Source organism: Sebastes fasciatus, chromosome 8 (genome assembly GCF_043250625.1).
Source record: "Sebastes fasciatus isolate fSebFas1 chromosome 8, fSebFas1.pri, whole genome shotgun sequence".
Lineage (NCBI taxonomy): Eukaryota > Metazoa > Chordata > Actinopteri > Perciformes > Sebastidae > Sebastes > Sebastes fasciatus.
In genome coordinates this window covers 30,064,977-30,085,447 of record NC_133802.1, presented here as the reverse complement: position 1 = coordinate 30,085,447, position 20,471 = coordinate 30,064,977, and the positions used below count along the sequence as shown (strand labels likewise).

Sequence of the window (20,471 nt, the reverse complement as noted above, 5' to 3'; positions counted from 1 at the left end):
GCCGCTGCTTCAGCCCCAGAGGCTGAAGCAGCGAAGCTGAAGCAGGAAAAGCCAACACTAGGATCAGCAGTGATTCATGGAGAGACCTTCGTCTGGTCAGCTAACATTACTGCCAAGCAGGTGAAATATAGAGTGATATTGTGGTTTTAGCTGACGTGTGTCGCCTCACTGTTTTGAGCGATGCTCGTTCATGTCTATGTAGAGCGAGCACAAGCGCGAGCAACAGGACGCTGACTTTTGTTGACTTAACGGCCACAGGTGTCGCTGTTAACAAGCATTTCTGATTCTTACAAACAGTTCCTTTAATACATACTTTAATGCTATTGATCTATTGATATGCTGTTTATTACATGTTCATATTAGCTGCTTTCCAGGCATTCTGTCATCTGTTTGTTTATAGTTGTGTTATAATTATGCAAATAATGTTTATAATATTTGATAAGTTTTAAGGTAAACATTGGGGTAATTTGGCAGTAATTAAAAAGAAATTTCAAATAGGTTACGTGCTAATTATCTAATCTAATTACTAATTGAAAGTTGCTATCACACCTGTCTGACAGTCATGACTCTCAGTCACCAGTAGAGGTCACTGTCAGCTAAATATACACTGATGAGCTCCAGAGAGGTGAGACTGAACACAGACAGTTTAATTAAACAGACAGACAGACAGACAGACAGACAGACAGGTCCTCAGTCCTCCTCTGACTGGAGCAACAGCAGAAGGAGGAGGAAGAGGAGGTAAACCACAGTCTGACGGACTCACCGGGACTCACCGGGACCAGCAGGGAGTTTACCGGAGCGGACCGGAGCTGAGAGGAGTTGAGCGGGTTCTGGACTGAGATCAGACCGGGAGGAGGAGACGGGACTCCGCTCCGGTGAGTTCTGCTCTGATCCAAAACCAGGTGATTAGAATAAATACAATTAACCCAGAAATAAACCAGTTAAGCTGCTGTTTGAATCCAGTGACATTAAATTAGACTCACTGGTCCAAATCAAATTGTTGAAATTATTAGATGAATTACATATTGAATAATTACATTTTAAACATTATTCAAACTAATAAATAAAAACATAAATCACCAACTGTTTTTAGATTTATTAATATTTTAATAATTTATGGGTACAGCCTCCCTCCATCCTCTGCTGTGTATCCAGTGTGCCAAATATCACAGTAAACTGAAACAATTTAAAGATATTTTTTTTTCATTATATTAAGATGTTTAATAGATCAAATAATTAATTTATCAGTCGAGAAAATAATCTGCAGGTTAATCAATAATGAAAATAATTTGATAGCTGCAGACTGAAACCAGTGACATCAAATTAGACTCACTGGTCAAAATCTAATTGTTGACATTATTAGATAAATTACATATTTAATAAATACATTTTAAACATTATTCAAACTGAGTTTATTGATTAGAGTAAATAGAGAAAAATAGAGATATTTATCACCAACTATTTTTAGATTTATTATTATTTTTTTTAATAATATATGGGTATAGCCTCCCTCCATCCTCTGCTGTGTATCCAGTGTGTCAAATATCACAGTAAACTGAAAACATTCAAAGATTTTTTTTTTCAAATAATTCATTCATCAATCGAGAAAATAATCTGCAGATTAATCAATAATGGAAATAATTAATAGCTGCAGACTGTGAAGTCCTATTTGATTTATTACATCAGTGTGAGACTTTGCCTCATGTATTTTCATGGACATTTTCTCTTCATATTGTGTAATCTCTGTGAAGAGACGTTTCTCTCTTCATGTTTCTTCATGTAGTACAGATTATTGTTTCAGGGGTTTCTTCTAATTTTAGATATCAAATAAAAATCGCAACAGCTGCTCCAAAATTTAGGACTTTTCAATAATCACTCATTGATTATTCTTTTAATAAAAGCTTTATTTAAGCAGGAAAACTACTCTATCAAAACACACTGTATTTCAATCACCTCCAGCACTAAACCTTTACCAGTAACCAGGAATAATTGAACGAAGAACCTCGATCCAAGAACTACATTTCCCATAGTTCTCAAATAAATCATGTTAATGGGAACAAATATAATCCAACAGACCCTCCAGGCTTCAAGTGTAATTCCTCATTTAACCCGGATGAAGGCGAGATAGTGGAGCTCTGTCACATCGTTTAAACAAATCACAATTAAACAGAAATGCAATTATAAAAATCTTTAGTAACATTTCTAATGCAACCCGATAAAATGTTTCAAATGAGTTAATGAAGCGTGAACGGAGAGTTGATGAAGAGTAAACGGAGAGTTGATGAAGAGTAAACGGAGAGTTAATGAAGAGTGAGCAGAGAGTTGACAAAGGGTGAGCAGAGAGTTAATGAAGAGTGAGCAGAGAGTTGACGAAGAGTGAACGGAGAGTTAATGAAGAGTGAGCAGAGAGTTGATGAAGAGTGAACGGAGAGTTGATGAAGAGTGAATGGAGAGTTGATGAAGAGTGAACAGAGAGTTAATGAAGAGTGAACAGAGAGTTAATGAAGAGTGAGCAGAGCGTTAAGGAAGAGTGAGCAGAGAGTTGATGAAGAGTGAACAGAGAGTTGATGAAGAGTGAGCAGAGAGTTGATGAAGAGTGAACGGAGAGTTAATGAAGAGTGAGCAGAGAGTTGATGAAGAGTGAACGGAGAGTTGATGAAGAGTGAATGGAGAGTTGATGAAGAGTGAACAGAGAGTTAATGAAGAGTGAACAGAGAGTTAATGAAGAGTGAGCAGAGCGTTAAGGAAGAGTGAGCAGAGAGTTGATGAAGAGTGAGCAGAGAGTTGATGAAGAGTGAACAGAGAGTTGATGAAGAGTGAGCAGAGAGTTGATGAAGAGTGAACGGAGAGTTAATGAAGAGTGAGCAGAGAGTTAATGAAGAGTGAGCAGAGAGTTAATGAAGAGTGAGCGGAGAGTTGATGAAGAGTGAATGGAGAGTTGATGAAGAGTGAGCAGAGAGTTAATGAAGAGTGAGCAGAGAGTTAATGAAGAGTGAGCAGAGAGTTGACGAAGAGTGAACGGAGAGTTAATGAAGAGTGAGCAGAGAGTTAATGAAGAGTGAGCAGAGAGTTAATGAAGAGTGAGCGGAGAGTTGATGAAGAGTGAATGGAGAGTTGATGAAGAGTGAACAGAGAGTTAATGAAGAGTGAACAGAGAGTTAATGAAGAGTGAGCAGAGAGTTAAGGAAGAGTGAGCAGAGAGTTGATGAAGAGTGAACAGAGAGTTGATGAAGAGTGAGCAGAGAGTTGATGAAGAGTGAGCGGAAAGTTAATGAAGAGTGAGCAGAGAGTTAATGAAGAGTGAGCAGAGAGTTAAGGAAGAGTGAGCAGAGAGTTGATGAAGAGTGAACAGAGAGTTGATGAAGAGTGAGCAGAGAGTTGATGAAGAGTGAACGGAGAGTTAATGAAGAGTGAGCAGAGAGTTGATGAAGAGTGAGCAGAGAGTTGATGAAGAGTGAGCAGAGAGTTGATGAAGGGTGAGCAGAGAGTTGATGAAGAGTGAGCAGAGAGTTGACAAAGGGTGAGCGGAGAGATGATGAAGAGTGAGTGGAGAGTTGATGAAGAGTGAGCGGAGAGTTGATGAAGAGTGAGTGGAGAGTTAATGAAGAGTGAGCGGAGAGTTGATGAAGAGTGAGCGGAGAGTTGATGAAGAGTGAAAAGAGATTTTCCGAAGCGTGAGCGGAGAGTTAATGAAGAGTGAGCGGAGAGTTAATGAAGAGATGGATGGATGGATAGATAGATTGATTGATTTATTGATGGACTGATGGATTTGATGGACTGATGGACTAATTGATTGATTGATTGATTGATTGATTGATTGACTGATTGATTGATTGATTGATTGATATTTCCTCAGGTGTCCACAGCAAGATGAACAGTCACCCCTAAACGTCACCTCAGTATGACATCATCAGGCCCCGCCCCCTCCCCCCCTCCCCTCCACCAATGTCATCATCATCCCGTCTTGTTCCGGATTGGATGGACACCCTGTCAGTCCTCACTGTGGCCCCGCCTCCTCCTGTCTCTCTGGCTGTGGATTGGTGGACAGGTGGTACAGGTGAGCACCTCCCACCAGCACTTCCACCCTCACTCCATAAAGATACCTGGTGACATAACTCTGGGGGGGCTGTTCCCCGTCCACTCCCGCGGCCCCCACGGTCTGCCCTGTGGAGAGCTGAAGAAGGAGACGGGGATCCACCGTATGGAGGCCATGTTGTACGCTCTGGACCAGATCAACAGCGACCCAGAGCTGCTGCCCAACATCACGCTGGGGGCCCGCATCCTCGACACCTGCTCCAGAGACACCTACGCCCTGGAACAGTCCCTCACCTTCGTCCAGGCGCTTATCCAGAAAGACACGTCCGACATCCGCTGCTCCAACGGAGAGCCGCCCATCATCCGCAAACCAGAGAGGGTGGTAGGAGTGATCGGAGCGTCGGCCAGCTCCGTGTCCATCATGGTGGCCAACATCCTGAGACTGTTTGAGGTAAACAATATCTGTTTAACATACAGGTGATATACAGGTAATATGCTTGGTAATATACAAGTAACATATGGGTAAAATACAGGTAATATAATGGTGATATACAGGTAATATGCTTGGTAATATATAGTTAATATACAGTTAACATACAGGTAATATGGTTGGTAATATACAGGTAACATATGGGTAACATACAGGTAATATAATGGTAATATACAGGTTATATACCTGGTAATAGACAGGTAATAGACAGATAATATACAGGTAACATACAGGTAATATACAGGTAACATACAGGTAATATAATGGTAATATACCTGGTAATAGACAGGTAATAGACAGGTAATATACCTGGTAGTAGACAGGTAATATACCTGGTAATAGACAGATAATAGACAAGTAATATACCTGGTAATAGACAGGTAATAGACAGGTAATATACCTGGTAACATACAGGTAATATACAGGTAACATACAGGTAATATACAGGTAATATAATGGTAATATACAGGAAATACACAGGTAATATACCTGGTAATAGACAGGTAAAATATAGATAACATGCAGGTAATATAATAGTAATATACCTGGTAATATACAGGTAATATACAGGTAAAAATACAGGTAACATACAGGTAATATAATGGTAATAGACAGGTAATATACCTGGTAATAGACAGGTAATAGACAGATAATATACAGGTAACATACAGGTAATATACAGGTAACATACAGGTAATATAATGGTAATATACCTGGTAATAGACAGGTAATAGACAGGTAATATACCTGGTAACATACAGGTAATATACAGGTAACATACAGGTAATATACAGGTAATATAATGGTAATATACAGGAAATACACAGGTAATATACCTGGTAATAGACAGGTAAAATATAGATAACATGCAGGTAATATAATGGTAATATACAGGTAATATACAGGTAAAAATACAGGTAACATACAGGTAATATAATGGTAATAGACAGGTAATATACAGCTAAAATACAGGTAACATACAGGTAACATAATGGTAATATACCTGGTAATAGACAGGTAATATACAGGTAAAATACAGGTAACATAATGGTAATATACTGGTAATAGATAGGTAATATACAGGTAAAATACAGGTAATGGTAATATACAGGTAAATGTGGAAAATGAGTACATCGACGTTTTTTGTTTTTTTGGGGGGGCGATATTTGTCATTTTATTTAACCAATTTAGTGGTCCGCCTGTGAAACATGTGCAACTTGTGCAACATATGCAACATGTCAGAGAGACAGGCAGACAGGTAAACACAGAGAGAGAGAGACAGACAGGTAAACACAGAGACAGACAGACAGTCAGAGAGACAGACAGTGAGTGGATGAAATAGTCTGGTTTGTGGATTAATGTTTTAAACAGACGGTTTGTGTCTGGATGACTGACTGTCTCTAATGACAGCCTTTAATGACTGTGTGTGTGTGTGTGTGTGTGCGTGTGTGTGCGTGTGTGTGCGTGTGTGTGTGTGTGTCAGCAGATTATTACTATAACTGAAACAAAAACACTCGGTGACAGAGATGCATCATGGGAATATTTCACCAATATCTGATAATCGATCAGTCCTCTGGTCATTCCAGCTGATACAGATATGAATCTTCCCGTATGGTCATCTGTCAGAGTCTGTGTGGTAGTTTCCAGATGTCAGCTGGAACAGGAACAAGTGTGTCTGGTTGGAGGTAAACGGACTTTAGTCTCTTTTACGATTGTTTGGTTTTCAGTGATCAGTGGACAAACTGAAGGAGGAATGGGAGGACAGAGGCTTTTAAACATGGAGATTCATGATCACTTGTTCAGACATTCGTAGCGTTCACCTCACCCCAAACCCCGCCTACTTTCTCACCTCCACACAGCTGACCAATCAGTGAGTGAGGTGGCTGTGATGTCACTGAGGTTTCAGACTATAAACTGTGACCTGAACACACAGATCGAGCTGATGTTCATATTCGCTCCACTGAAGCGTCTCTCTGGTGATGATGATGATGATGATGATGATGAAGATGACTGTCATAACGAGCTCTGCTTTTAGGAGCTCGTTAATATTAATCTGCACGCACATGCACATGCACACGCACACACACACACACACACACACACACACACACACACACACACACACACACACACACACACAGTGTGGTGTTAATGTGATTGTTCTTCAATTTATTGAAGCTCTGACACACATTCAGCTGCTGTTACACAACACTAATCCCGTGTGTGTGTGTGTGTGTGTGTGTGTGTGTGTGTGTGTGTGTAGCTCCCTCTGCTCTGTTTAAGTCCACCAGTGTTTCCAGTTTGACCAGTGGCGTCCATGTGTTGAAATTGAACAGGAAGACCTCGGTTTGGTTCAAAGTGAACGTTGTGAACGATGTGAAATCAACCTGATCAACATGATTTTATGACGTCTGTGATTTTAAATCTTTTTCTCTGATCTGTTATGAACGTGAACCTCTGTGTTTACTGCACGACTGTTGGATTAGACTGCATTATACAGTATTTAGCTAGGTGTACCTAATAAACTGGACACTGCGTGTGTATATTTATGCTAATCAGGTGGTAACTATGGCAACACATGAGTGAAATGTAGTGAGATGACTGGAGTTTCATAATCAGCCCTTTTAATGGGACGCTGATGATTCATGACCTGTTTAAGCCGTCTCCTGTGACCTACAGTTACCCAGAATGCTTTTCACCTGAGGTACGTCCAGCCATACACATATATACACAGACGCCGGATTGGACACCTCAGCCCGTTGCGGCAAATGTCAACATGGGCGCCATATTGGAAAGGGCAAGACTGGTCTGTAACTCTATACAAGTGAATGGGGAGCTGCCATTTTCTGTATAAAAAGCGCTATAACGTCTACATTTCTCCACCGATTTCAACGAGTCATTATTATATTAAAGGTTTTATGATCTACGTGGAGTAGAAAAATAAAGTTTTGTCTCCAGTTACTTATAATCTTGATAGTTAAGTTATAATCGCTGCTAGACGCTCAGGAGACGAGTGTGTGCCGTAGGCTGACATGAACTGAATTACTGACGGGATAGAAAATAATTAATTTATCATAAGGAATCGTTAAAACTCACGTTGCTCAAGTATGGCTTGTTTAATACTTAATACTTGTACAGAGGTCCCTGTATAATATAATATAATGAAATGTCTTCCTCCGTTTTAGCGATCATGCTTTCAATCTATAGGCTACCCCTAACACTGAATTATTATTATGTATTTACTAATAAGAGCAATCGGAATAACAGGCAAATATTAGTACATAAATAAATAATGGTAACAATAAATATTAGTATAATAATAATAGTTATGATCTGAATTGAGTTTTACTCTTTTTGTTTTACTTTTAATGGAGTAAACAGCTGCAGGTGTAAGACAGACTGAGGAGGAGGAGGAGATTATCTTTGTTGTGTTTTGGTGTTTTGGCAACATGAAACTTTGAATGGATTATTCAAATTATTGATTATTGGCGTATTATTCAGATCCCCCAGGTGAGCTATGCATCGACGGCTCCAGAGCTCAGCGACAACAACCGCTACGACTTCTTCTCTCGGGTGGTTCCTCCGGACTCGTACCAGGCTCAGGCCATGCTGGACATCGTCAAAGCTCTGGGCTGGAACTACGTCTCCACGCTGGCCTCCGAGGGAAACTACGGAGAGAGCGGCGTTGACGCCTTCATGCAGATCTCCAGAGAGGCTGGTATGTTAGGGTTCTACTTTACTCTATTTTCTTCTGTTTTATTCTTTTCATCTTTCTGTTCTATATTTTCTTGATGAGCTGTTGTAAATAGGCTGGGAGGTTTTCTCTTGATTTTAAAAATATCACTTTTTTCGGGAACATCTCACCCTTTCCGGTGATGCACGGTGGTGCAGGTTAGTACTGTCGCCTCACAGCAAAAGGATCACAGGTTCGAATCCGGCTTTGGGGCCCTTCTGTGTGGAGTTTGCATGTTCTCCCCGTGTTAGCGTGGGTTTTCTCCGGGTTCTCCGGCTTCCTCCTACAGTCCAAAGACATGCAGGTTAATTGTTGGCTCTAAATTGCCCGTAGGTGTGACTGTTTGTCTGTCTCTATGTGTCAGCCCTGTGATAGTCTGGCGACCTGTCCAGGGTGTACCCCACCCTTGCCACCCCGTGACCCCGAATAGATGAAGCGGTTACAGATAATAAATGGATTTCTTGGGAATATCTCACTCTTTTCCCAGAATTCCTGAGGCAAGAAATCACACACAGCCAATGAATCATAAGATGTTGTTTAGGGCGTTGTCCGTCGACTCCGCAGTTGAATAGAGACCTAAGGCAAAGCACAAGCCAGTGCATGTCACTCAAAACCCTCCTTGGCTATAAGCACTCATGACAATGAAAAGATAAATCAGGGAGTGTGAGCCCGACCGAGTCCCAGAAGGAAAGTACAGAAACCAGAAAGTTAGGGTGAGGCAAGAATCCCCCACAGTTAGGGTTAGGGTTAAGAAACCAGGCAGGGCATCCAACAAAGAAAGGAAATATTAGGTTTACGGCGTGTCCACACAGGGAACATCAGGAGTGTCTTCTAGAGATTTGAGGTCTCGTCTATTTTTACTGCGAGCCGTGCGGTTCACAGCAGCAACAGACAGTGAAAATTATCTATTGACAGTATATTGTTATCATACCAGCAACATTACTACAGTTTCAATGGCTAGATATCTGTAGAATATGTAACGACATGAAAAGAAGTAAAGATTTATTTTTAAATCAACACTTCCTGCTTTCATTTCAAAATAAAAGTGTTTTTTCTGTGGACTGAATGCCTTCATTTGTTAACACAGGGCTTTTATTCTGAAATATATGCAGGACAGTGTTATAGAACATGCAGTGACTTGCAGGGGTCCATGAATGAATAAAGTACGGGGTTTTAATTGTGGATTATTACTATTATTTACAAATTACCACACGTTTCTTAACCTTTTCTGTCTAAAATGACATTTATATTGAAATGAAATGGCCATTATGAAAGGCAAACTTTATGTAGAAAGAAAGGGCTGGCAGCAGCAGCAGAAACGCAGCTGGTGTGGACACCGCACGCGTGAAACATACAGCCGTTCAGCGAGGCACCTGCCATGCGCTGCTGACGTTCCCTGTGTGGACAAAGCGTAAGACATTAAAACCAACAGTTAGGGTTAGGCATGAAACCCCAGTGGTTAGGGTTAGGAAACCTTGCAGGCCGTCTCTCTGCGTACTGTACCTGTGTGTCTCTCTGCATACCTGTCTGTCTCTCTGTCAGGTGGGGTGTGTATCGCTCAGTCGGTGAAGATTCCTCGCGAGCCAACACCCGGATTGTTCGACAAGATCATCATACGTCTAATGGAGACGAGTAACGCCAGAGGAGTGATCATCTTCGCCAACGAGGACGACATCAAGTAAAAACACAAACAATATTGGTTCATGTAAACAACAAAAACAAAGCGAGATCACAGATCAGCTCCTCAGCTCCGCCCACGCAATCATCACATTCAGTCCAAACCAGGTCACATGACTCCACTCTGAGTGCTCCCCTCTCTTCCTGGTAGGCGTGTCCTTGAGGCGGCGAAGCGTGCTAACCTGACGGGCCAATTCCTGTTTGTGGGATCGGACAGCTGGGGAGCAAAGAGTTCACCGATCATGGAGCTGGAGGATGTCGCCGAGGGCGCGGTGACAATCCTACCCAAACGGGTTTCAATAGACGGTAAAAATAATCAAAACATGACGGACTGAGAGAGTCTGAACTGGCTGAGTGTGTGTGTGTGTGTGTGTTTATCTGTGTGTGTTTATCTTTGTGTGTGTGTGTGTTGTACAGGCTTCGATCAGTACTTCATGTCTCGTTCTCTGGAGAACAACCGCAGGAACATCTGGTTCAATGAGTTCTGGGAGGACGACTTCAGGTGTAAATTGACCCGGCCTGGAATCAAACAGGACCCCGACAAGAAGAAATGTACAGGTACGCACACCTTAGCTGGCGCGGTCTAGGTGGCGTGAGACACCTTTCGATCAAGAAGTCACGTGACTGTTTGCGTGTCCCCGCAGGCGAGGAGAGGATCGGTCGGGACTCGTCCTACGAGCAGGAGGGGAAAGTTCAGTTTGTGATCGACGCCGTCTACGCCGTCGCTTACGCTCTGCACAGCATGCACCTGGATCTGTGTCCCAGCAGCTCCGGAGTCTGCAGCGACATGGACCCTGTGGAGGGACGCTCGCTGCTCGACTACATTAGAGCCGTCAACTTCAACGGTAAGAAAACGCACAGAAAATATGAATGTACATCAGAGCAACACATGAGAGCTGCAGTACCTGAACAGAGAGAGAGGTGAGAGGGGGACATCTGGCTGAGGCCCACGAGGCCTTTAAAGCCCCCCCTCCAGCCAGTTTTACTTCCTGTTTTTTTTTCTTTCTCAGACAGAGAATGGGGGTGTGGTTAATAGTCAGACGTAATTCATTACCATGCCAACCAGATTGCATCATTTTTCAACCCAGTTTAAATGAATTTACTGTTTATCAGACCACAAATGAGACAAGAATTAACGCAACACACCGACTCTCTCTCACTCGCTGTCTTCTTCACCGTCTCCTCCTGGCGAGGCGGCCGTCTGGCTGCTGCTGCACCGAGGAGCCGCACAGCCGCACGCCGGTCACAGCGCACCAGAGGAGGGATAGACATGTTGCTGAGGTGATGTTGCTGTCTGAGGAAATGCAGTTTCGGAACATTTTGGAGGAGCACCGTCCACCAGCACCAGCCGCTCTCGCCTCAGCTCCAGCACTGACACCGCACCAAGCTGCTCTGTGATTCGTTTATTTCTCTAATGGGACTTTTATTTGATCTTATTTTGGGATAAAAGTTGTGCGCTCCTGTTGTTCAGACCTGTTTGAGGCCCGCAAACCTCCGGTATCGGCTGCTTTCCGTTCATTTATCTCCAGCAGGAGGAGACGGTAAAGAAGAGAGCGAGTGAGAGAGACAGTCAGTGTGTTGTGATCATTCTGACGGTCCTGCACCACCAGGCTCAGCTTCATCTGGTCCTGCACCACCAGGCTCAGCTTCATCCTGTGTCCAGTGTGGTTCATGTTCTGGTTTTCAGCAGCAGTTTGATTTTCACAGCAGCTTTTTCTTTATTCAGAGACACCGAGAGATAATAAGTTAAAAATAAGTTAATGCACTTTAGATGTTTCCTCTGAGGACTCTGTGTGTTACTGTGTGTGTGTGTGTGTGTGTCTGTTACTGTGTGTTAATAATTAAAGTGTACAGCTGCTGAAAACTCTCTGCAGGAGGAAGAAGAAGAGATTGTGTTTCCATCCAGCTGTTTTTATTCACATCTTCTATTTCTGCACAAACAAAACGAAAAATACAAACTGTAAAATATTTTTCTGTATCTGTGGATCATCAGCTGTTTACTGTTAAACTGAAGTCCATTGCAGAGAGCACAGTGTCTCTGGTTTTTAATGAGTTGAATTCGTTCTGTGGATCAGGTATGAATCTTGTGGATCAGGTGTGAGCTGATGTTTCAGCTGCAGTGATGTCATCAGTGTGTGAACGGTGACATGCTGAAGGTGATGTAAAGGAAGCGTTCTTCCTTTCTGAATGTGACCGGCCTGTCTCTGTTTGTGTCCTGCAGGAAGTGCAGGTACGAGTGTTTTGTTCAATGAGAACGGAGATGCTCCCGGCCGTTACGACATCTTCCAATTCCAGATGACCAATCACAGCCATCCTGGTTACCATGTCATCGGCCAGTGGACCAATAACCTGAAACTCAATGTAAGAAGCTTGTTCGATAAATAAATGTCACTGGTTGTGGAGTTTATAAACGCTGTGGTGACCTACCACTACCAGACCTACCACTATATGTAAGGGATAATGTACAGCGAGCCGGTCATTGTTGTGAAAGAAACCCCTTTGCGTCGGGGTCTCTCATCGCCCTGAAGGGGTTTCTTTTGTATGACCAGCCTCGCTCTACATTATCCCGCTTATTACAAGGCTACTTACTTAAAAGTCCCATATTGTGCTCATTTTCAGGTTCATACTTGTATTTTGTGTTTCTAATAGAACATGTTTACATGCTGTAATGTTAAAAAAAACACGTTATTTTCCTCATACTGTCAGCCTGAATATACCTGTATTCACCCTCTGTCTGAAACGCTCCGTTTTAGTGCATTTTAACGGAATTGCAACGGAATTGCGTTGCTAGGCAACAGCTTGGGTCCATGTTTACTTCCTGTCAGCTGATGTTATTCACATACACTGCAACAGGAAATAAACTGGGACACATTTAGAATGTTTATGTGTAAAACCATGTAATGGTCTAAATATTGTAGATTTGTGACATCACAAATGGACAGAAATCCTAACGGCTTGTTTCAAACGCACAGTTTCTGAATACGGGCTGTGTGTATTTCTCTGTATATTGAGCGCTTTGATAGTTTAACAGTATTTATATAGCACTTAAACCTGAAAGACATGAAAATCTCACTTTTTACAATATGAGACCTTTAAGAAATCCATAACACAAAAATGGTCCTCCAGAGTCCAACATCAGAACTGCGTCCATAGCAACGGTCTGTTATAAAGAAATAAAAGACCGCAGAACTCTGTGATCGACCAATCAGAATCGAGTATTCAACAACGCCATGTAATAAAGATAGTTTAAATACTCTCTCTCTCTCTGTGTACCCGTCTCTTTGTCCACCTGTCTGTCTCTCTACCTGTCTGTCAGCTGGAGGAGATGCAGTGGTCTGGAGGAGATAAATTAGTTCCAGAGTCCATCTGTAGTTTTCCCTGTAAACCAGGAGAGAGGAAGAAGATGGTGAAAGGAGTTCCCTGCTGCTGGCACTGTGAGGTAAAACCACCAGCACTCATTCACATGTAGAATAATGCTTACGTTCTCTCCACTGGAAGGGCACCCTGGAGGGCCTGTCTGTCTGTCTCCGACCTGTCTGTCTCTCTCTGACCTGTCTGTCTCTCTCTGACCTGTCTCTCTCTCTGACCTGTCTCTCTCTTTCTCTCTCTCTCTGACCTGTCTGTCTCTCTCTGACCTGTCTGTCTCTCTCTGACCTGTCTCTCTCTCTTTGACCTGTCTCTCTCTGCAGCTCTGTGATGGATACCAGTACCAGTTGGATGAGTTTAACTGTGAGACCTGTCCGTTAGACATGCGCCCCACCCCCAACAGAACTGACTGTCGTCCGACACCGATCATCAAACTTGAGTGGAACTCCCCCTTCGCCCTAGTGCCGGCCTCGCTCGCCATGCTCGGTATCCTAGCAACCAGCGCTGTAGTGATCACCTTCATCCGCTTCAATGACACACCCATCGTCAGGGCGTCGGGGAGGGAGCTCAGCTACGTCCTACTGACAGGTGGGTACCTGTCTCTCTCTCTCTCTCTCTCTCTCTGCCCTATAGTATGGATGTCACCTGTCTGTCCGTCTGCAGGTATCTTCCTGATCTACCTGATCACCTTCCTGATGATCGCGGAGCCAGGTGCGGTGGCTTGTGCCTTCCGTCGCCTCCTGCTGGGCCTCGGCATGGCCATCACCTACTCCGCCATGTTGACCAAAACCAACCGCATCTACCGCATCTTTGAACAGGGCCAGAAGTCGGTGACCCCGCCCAAATTCATCAGCCCCAGCTCCCAGCTCATCATCACCTTCATCCTCATCTCCGTCCAGGTGAGAGCACAGGTATCTGACCGCCGCCTGTTCCTGTTTCAGCCGCTGGTCACGTGATTCAGGTTTGTGGGTGTGACGGTGTGTTTCAGATCCTCGGGGTGTTTGTGTGGTTCGCCGTCGTCCCCCCTCACACCATCATTGACTACGAGGAGCAGCGCCCCCCCAACCCCGACCAGGCCCGAGGCATCCTGAAATGTGACATGTCTGACCTGTCAATCATCTGCTGCCTCAGCTACAGCATCGTACTCATGGTAACATATTGATCCAGTATTGATCCAGTATTAATCCGTCATTGATCTGTGATTGAAGACCAACTCTAATAAATACTGATTTCAGACCAAGCAGCTGTACTGCCTATGTTGCTAAGTAACCTGTATACTTTTTGTTTCTAGGTAACATGTACGGTGTACGCAGTGAAGAGTCGCGGTGTTCCAGAGACGTTTAACGAAGCGAAGCCGATTGGATTCACAATGTACACCACCTGCATCATCTGGCTCGCCTTTGTACCAATCTTCTTTGGTACTGCCCAGTCCACGGAGAAGGTAAGACCCAGGCCAAACCAGGCCAAACCAGGCTAAACCAGGCCAAACCAGGCCAAAACCAGGAGAGATCAGGTGTCATGACTGGTTCAAGGCACCATGGCAAATAACAGACACCAAAATATTTACTTAAATTAACTGATTTATTTACAAAACAGGTTAATTTGCAAAAAGCAATAACGCATTAACGCAAATTCGATTTAATAGCACCAATTGATTTAACGCAGCTTGTGATTTTTAGGTTGTATCGGGCTCAGTTTTAAAGCTAAAGTGAAGATACTGGTATCATATGAAACTAGAAAAAACACTGACGCTAAATTTCGTCGAGGAAAAACTGTCATGGCCATTTTGAAAGGGGTCCCTTGACCTCTGACCTCCAGATGTGTGAATGTAAATGTGTTCTATGGGTACCCACGAGTCTCCCCTTTACAGAAATGCCCACTTTATGATAATCACATGCAGTTTGGGGCAAGTCATAGTCAAGTCAGCACACTGACACACTGACAGCTGTTGTTGCCTGTTGGGCTGCAGTTTGCCATGTTATGATTTGAGCATATTTTTTATGCTAAATGTAGTACCTGTGAGGGTTTCTGGACAGTATTTGTCATTGTTTTGTGTTGTTAATTGATTTCCAATAATAAATATATACATACATTTGCATAAAGCAGAATATTTGTCCACTCCCATGTTGATAAGAGTATTAAATACTTGACAAATCTCCCTTTAAGGTACATTTTGAACACATAAAAATTGTGTGATTAATTTGCGATTAATCATGATTAAATATTTTTAATCAATTGACAGCCCTACTTTTTTATAATTCCAGAATTTGACTTTTCTCTCACTCTATAATCATTTTCTGTAAACTCAAGGGTTGATCTAGCTGTGTGGTAACTGGTTGCTTTCTGTGCTCTTAAGTGCATAATTTTATTCTGAATGGAGGCTGAAACTGAGAGGAAAAGATGAGTTTCTACATTTATCCTTCTTAATGGGGACGTATTGTGAGTTTAAAGCTCCAGAGAAGCTCCTGGATGGATGCAGCCACATTCACATCTCCTTCATAAACATGATGGAGTTTCTCTGAGGAGACATAATAAACTGGGATGTGACACAGAAACCAGGTGAAAGCTGAGAGAGAGTGAGAGAGCTGTTTTTAGTGTTTGTGGTTCAGTGTGAGTTCAGGGAGGGACAAGAGAGAGATAAACGAGTCGGGAACAGCTGGATTATACAGATTATAAAACCAACACAGGATGTCATTATAGAATAATAACTTTGTTAAAACCAAAGTTACAAAGAGCTCCAACAAACAGATGAACAGAGACAATAAAAGCCAGAAACAGCAGCGTCAGACAGAAACACATCCAGCAGATTTATCTGAAAGCAGAGAGAGAAAAGAAAAAAGAGATTTCATAGAAACGGTGAAATTAAAAAGATTCAGAGCTGATCATCTGAATACCACAAATTGAAATCCTCTCGCCAAAACCCTGCACACACACACGCACACACACACACACACACACACAGACACACACACACACACGCGCGCACCCACACACACACACACACACACACACACACACACACACACACACACACACACACACACACACACACACACACACACACAAACAAACAAACAAACACTGCTGACTGTTTACATTGTGTTTATTTATTATAGAGATTAAGGCCCTGTTTACACTGTTTAGACAGATATGATGATTCTCATGGTCTTGTAGTCACTGTAGTGGTTCTCATGGTCTTGTAGTCGTTGTGGGGGTTGTCATGGTCTTGTAGTCATTGTGGGGGTTCTTGTGGTCTTGTAGTAACTGTAGGGGTTCTCATGGTCTTGTAGTCATTGTGGTGGTTGTCATGGTCTTGTAGTCATTGTGGGGGTTCTTGTGGTCTTGTAGTAACTGTAGGGGTTCTCATGGTCTTGTAGTCATTGTGGTGGTTCTCATGGTCTTGTAGTCATTGTGGTGGTTCTCATGGTCTTGTAGTCATCGTGGTGGTTCTCATGGTCTTGTAGTCGTTGTGGTGGTTCTCATGGTCTTGTAGTCATCGTGGTGGTTCTCATGGTCTTGTAGTCGTTGTGGGGGTTCTCATGGTCTTGTAGTCGTTGTGGGGGTTCTCATGGTCTTGTGGTCGTTATGGGGGTTCTCATGGTCTTGTAGTCATTGTGGTGGTTCTCATGGTCTGGTAGTCATTGTGGTGGTTCTCATGGTCTTGTAGTCATCGTGGTGGTTCTCATGGTCTTGTAGTCATTGTGGTGGTTCTCATGGTCTGGTAGTCATTGTATATTTTATAGTCCCATGTCTCTTTAGGATGTTCTCTCTGTTCTGTCTCTACAGATGTTCATCCAGACAGCCACTCTGACCGTCTCCATGTCTCTCAGTGCGTTCGTCTCTCTCGGGATGCTCTACTTGCCCAAAGTTTACGTCATCATTTGTCATCCCGAACAGAACGTCCAGAAGAGGAAGAGAAGCTTCAAGGTCTGAACACAACTCTGCTGGGATGCCTGATGGTTGCTGTGCTGCTATGTTGCTTGTTCTGATGGTTGCTGTGTTGCTGTGTTGCAGGCCGTTGCCCAAGCTGCCAGAGTGTCTCAAAGATCTGTAACTGAGAAACAGAACGGAGAGACGAAGATTGAACCTGACAGATCGCAGTAATACTGCAAATTACAAGTACTACTACACACTACAGTATATACACTGACATACCCAGTAACACTGCAGTAATACTACAAATTACAGGTACTACTACACACTACAGTATATACACTGACATACCCAGTAACACTGCAGTAATACTACAAATTACAGGTTTTATCTGTCTGTCTGTCCTCCACTTTGGTTCACACTGAAACATTCCTATAGCGCCACCATCAGGTCAACGTGTTAATGTGTCCAATACTAGTATTTTTGTCTACAACTTTAACCCTTTCACAGTGTGTTTCACTTCGTCAAAGTTAATTATAACACTTCTGGTCGCCTAAAAATGTCTTATTCAGCGTTTGGTTGTACTTAGCTCCACCCTCTCGTGGTTGGTCTCTGGTTGCAACACCAAGACACCAAAACACCAAGCTGGTGAAGGCCAAATACCAAGATGGCGACGGCCAGAAACCAAGATGGCGACGGACAAAAACCAAATTGAGGATGGTCAAAAACCAAGATGGAGACGGTCAAAAACCAAGATGGAGACGGTCAAAAACCAAGATGGAGACGGTCAAAAACCAAGACAGTGGCGTTCAAAAACCAAGACGGCAAAGGCCAAAAACCAAGATGGTGACGGCCAAAATGCCGAACTCCAGGCTTCAAAATGGCAATCCACCGACCAATGGGTGACATCTCGGTGACTACGTCACTAACTTACTGACTGTTCTTTGTCCTGCTGTCCTCTGAGCAGTTTTGTCAAGTTCAAACTCTCGAGAACATGAATTCTAAGTTGACATATTGTTGACTGAGAGAGACGTTCTGTTTTGACAGAGGAGCAGAACCGAACCTCAGGAGGAACTACATCTCCCAGCATGCCCTGGGAGGTAGAGGAGCTAGAGGATCATTTTTTTTCCCTACTCAGATACTCTGATAATTGACAGGCAGGGGCGGGGTTTATGTCCTCGTATGGTGGATGGGTGGAGCCAACCCGTGTGTGTTGAACAGGACGAAGATGATTCTTGACGTCTGGAAGCTGCTGCAGATATTTCTGGAGGAGCTGCTGAATATTTCAGCTGCTTCTTAAAGATTCATGATGATGTTAAGAGCTGAGCAGCTGCTCAGGAGCAAGGCACCAACGGGTTCTATTCCACATGAACATGATGACACACATCAGAGTGTAAACCTGAGACTGAACGTGTCCAATGATTTCCAATATCCTGTTGGATCGATACAGGCTGTCAGCCAATCAGATCTCAGCTCTCAGACAGGAAGTGACTGTCAGAGGAAACAGCTGATATCTCACATATGACTCAAAGCTCCGGGACTCTGTGACCAAAAAATCTGTTTCAATATGTTCATACTGTACAACTCTTTATTTAAATACAGAGATATGGGACATATACACATTTCACATTTTTATTTTAAACTTTCTATTTAATTTGTCTTTTTATTTTCTCATTATATTTATTGTTATGCACCAAAACAACAAGGTTCTTAGTTTCTATGAATCCATGAGGGGCTTCTGGGGTGGTTAGAGAGGCCCCACTGGTTCAGCTGGTTTTCAGAGTCCTTGAAGAGGGTCCAGGGTTCCCTGAAACCGCCTGCTGTCATCAAACAGTTCAGAGCATTAACACATGACTGACTGAACAGAGTGTTTTTATTAATAACCAGCTGAATATTAATGTTATCAGAGTGATTAAAGCCTGCAGACAGCAGAGGGATTCAAACCCTCGACCCCTCACAGACCCTGCAGGATCTACAGAGTCCTGAAAACAATCTGAGGATGACCTCACCACACCTCGTCGAATCAGCATCATCACATCACTGATGAAAAAAATAAATTGAAATTGAAATGATGACCGACTGTGTGATCAATAACAGCTGTTGTTATTCTCTCCTCTCAGGTAGCTACTGACCAATCCCTGTCCAGAGCCTGATGACATCATCAACATGAAGATTACATGGTCTCACACACACACACACACACACACACACATTGACCAACGAGTCAAAATAAAACTATCCAATGGGCTTTTATTGTGAAAATCATGAGTTTTTGTGGTACAGACAGGAAGTCCTCAGCAGGAAGTGTTGTCATGACAGCAGAATGAAACTTCCTCCTCAGAGCTCAGGGGTCAGTGTTAACATCATCGTTGTCATGGTGACAGAAAAAGAAAAGTCAAAGAAACAGATGAATGAGTTACTAGTGAGGTACACAGAGTACACAGAGTACTCAGCATCTTGTGTAGTTTCTTGCAGCAGGGACATTTTTGTCATATTTGGGAACATTTTAAACATTAAATTGTGGCTCATTGGATAAATGTTTTTACTGTTAAACATTTTGTCAATATGTCGTTATTACAAAAGTCAAATTATTTATATATATAATTATAAATAATAGTAATATTTGGGTAATGCCGTTACAAATGGTCTTGCATGTTTGAATGTTTCGTAACTTTTTCATTTAATTATTAAACATATTCAACAGTATATTTTTCATCCTGTAGTCTGAATGTTTACTGAACTGTTTAAATGCTTCACACAAACAATGTGTACAGATGGTTGAGCCAGCAGCTGGTGTTCTTTATAAACTGAGGACTTCTTCTTCTCTGGCTTTAATTCTAAAGAAGACAAATAGAAATATCTTTGATTCTGGTTAAACCGCTCCAGTCCAGTTTGTTGACTCACCTGAAGAGCTCACCTGTTCATCCTGAGCTTCTCCATCACCGTCCACCTTTAGAAACCTGTTGATCAGAAACACTGTGGACTCCAACATGGACGCCTGAGACGCCGTGTCAAACTGAAAAATACTGAATAACTGATTCCAGAAGTGTTCAGCCCCAAATATGTGTCCATTTGAGAGAGAGAGAGAGAGAGGATACGAGAACATTTATATTATAGTGTTAAAAGTCAGAAACAGGAAAATGTCACAGTGTGAAAATCTCTGCAATCAATGATTTAGTGGTTAATATCTTGAAGTAATTTAGGTTCATGTGTGACTTTAAAATATCTTTCTGTGACTCAGTGTAAAAATATTTAATTTCATCCACCGGCACTCAAAGTGATGAATTCTCTCTTTAT

At 42.7% G+C, this 20,471-nt stretch overlaps 1 protein-coding gene across 1 annotated transcript; it reads left to right on the top strand.

The window, feature by feature from the left end:
* The first annotated feature begins 697 nt into the window (after nucleotides 1-697).
* On the top strand, nucleotides 698-19,880 carry grm6a (glutamate receptor, metabotropic 6a). Its single transcript, XM_074644885.1, has 16 exons — nucleotides 698-875; nucleotides 3,857-4,486; nucleotides 8,027-8,243; nucleotides 9,801-9,936; nucleotides 10,087-10,241; nucleotides 10,353-10,493; nucleotides 10,580-10,780; nucleotides 12,157-12,296; nucleotides 13,252-13,374; nucleotides 13,625-13,889; nucleotides 13,965-14,200; nucleotides 14,290-14,451; nucleotides 14,593-14,742; nucleotides 17,088-17,228; nucleotides 17,316-17,420; nucleotides 19,295-19,880. Exons 2-15 carry the CDS (start codon nucleotides 3,902-3,904, stop codon nucleotides 17,403-17,405), a joined length of 2,742 nt encoding a protein of 913 aa, XP_074500986.1. The 5' UTR covers nucleotides 698-875; nucleotides 3,857-3,901; the 3' UTR covers nucleotides 17,406-17,420; nucleotides 19,295-19,880.
* The last annotated feature ends 591 nt before the right edge of the window (nucleotides 19,881-20,471 follow it).

Coding starts and splice junctions, on each gene's coding strand:
- grm6a (XM_074644885.1), top strand. CDS start 3,902: ATGACATCATCAGGCCCCGCCCCCTCCCCCCCTCCCCTCCACCAATGT. Junction 14,452..14,592: donor GCTACAGCATCGTACTCATG/GTAACATATTGA, acceptor TTTTGTTTCTAG/GTAACATGTACGGTGTACGC. Junction 17,229..17,315: donor AGAGGAAGAGAAGCTTCAAG/GTCTGAACACAA, acceptor GCTGTGTTGCAG/GCCGTTGCCCAAGCTGCCAG.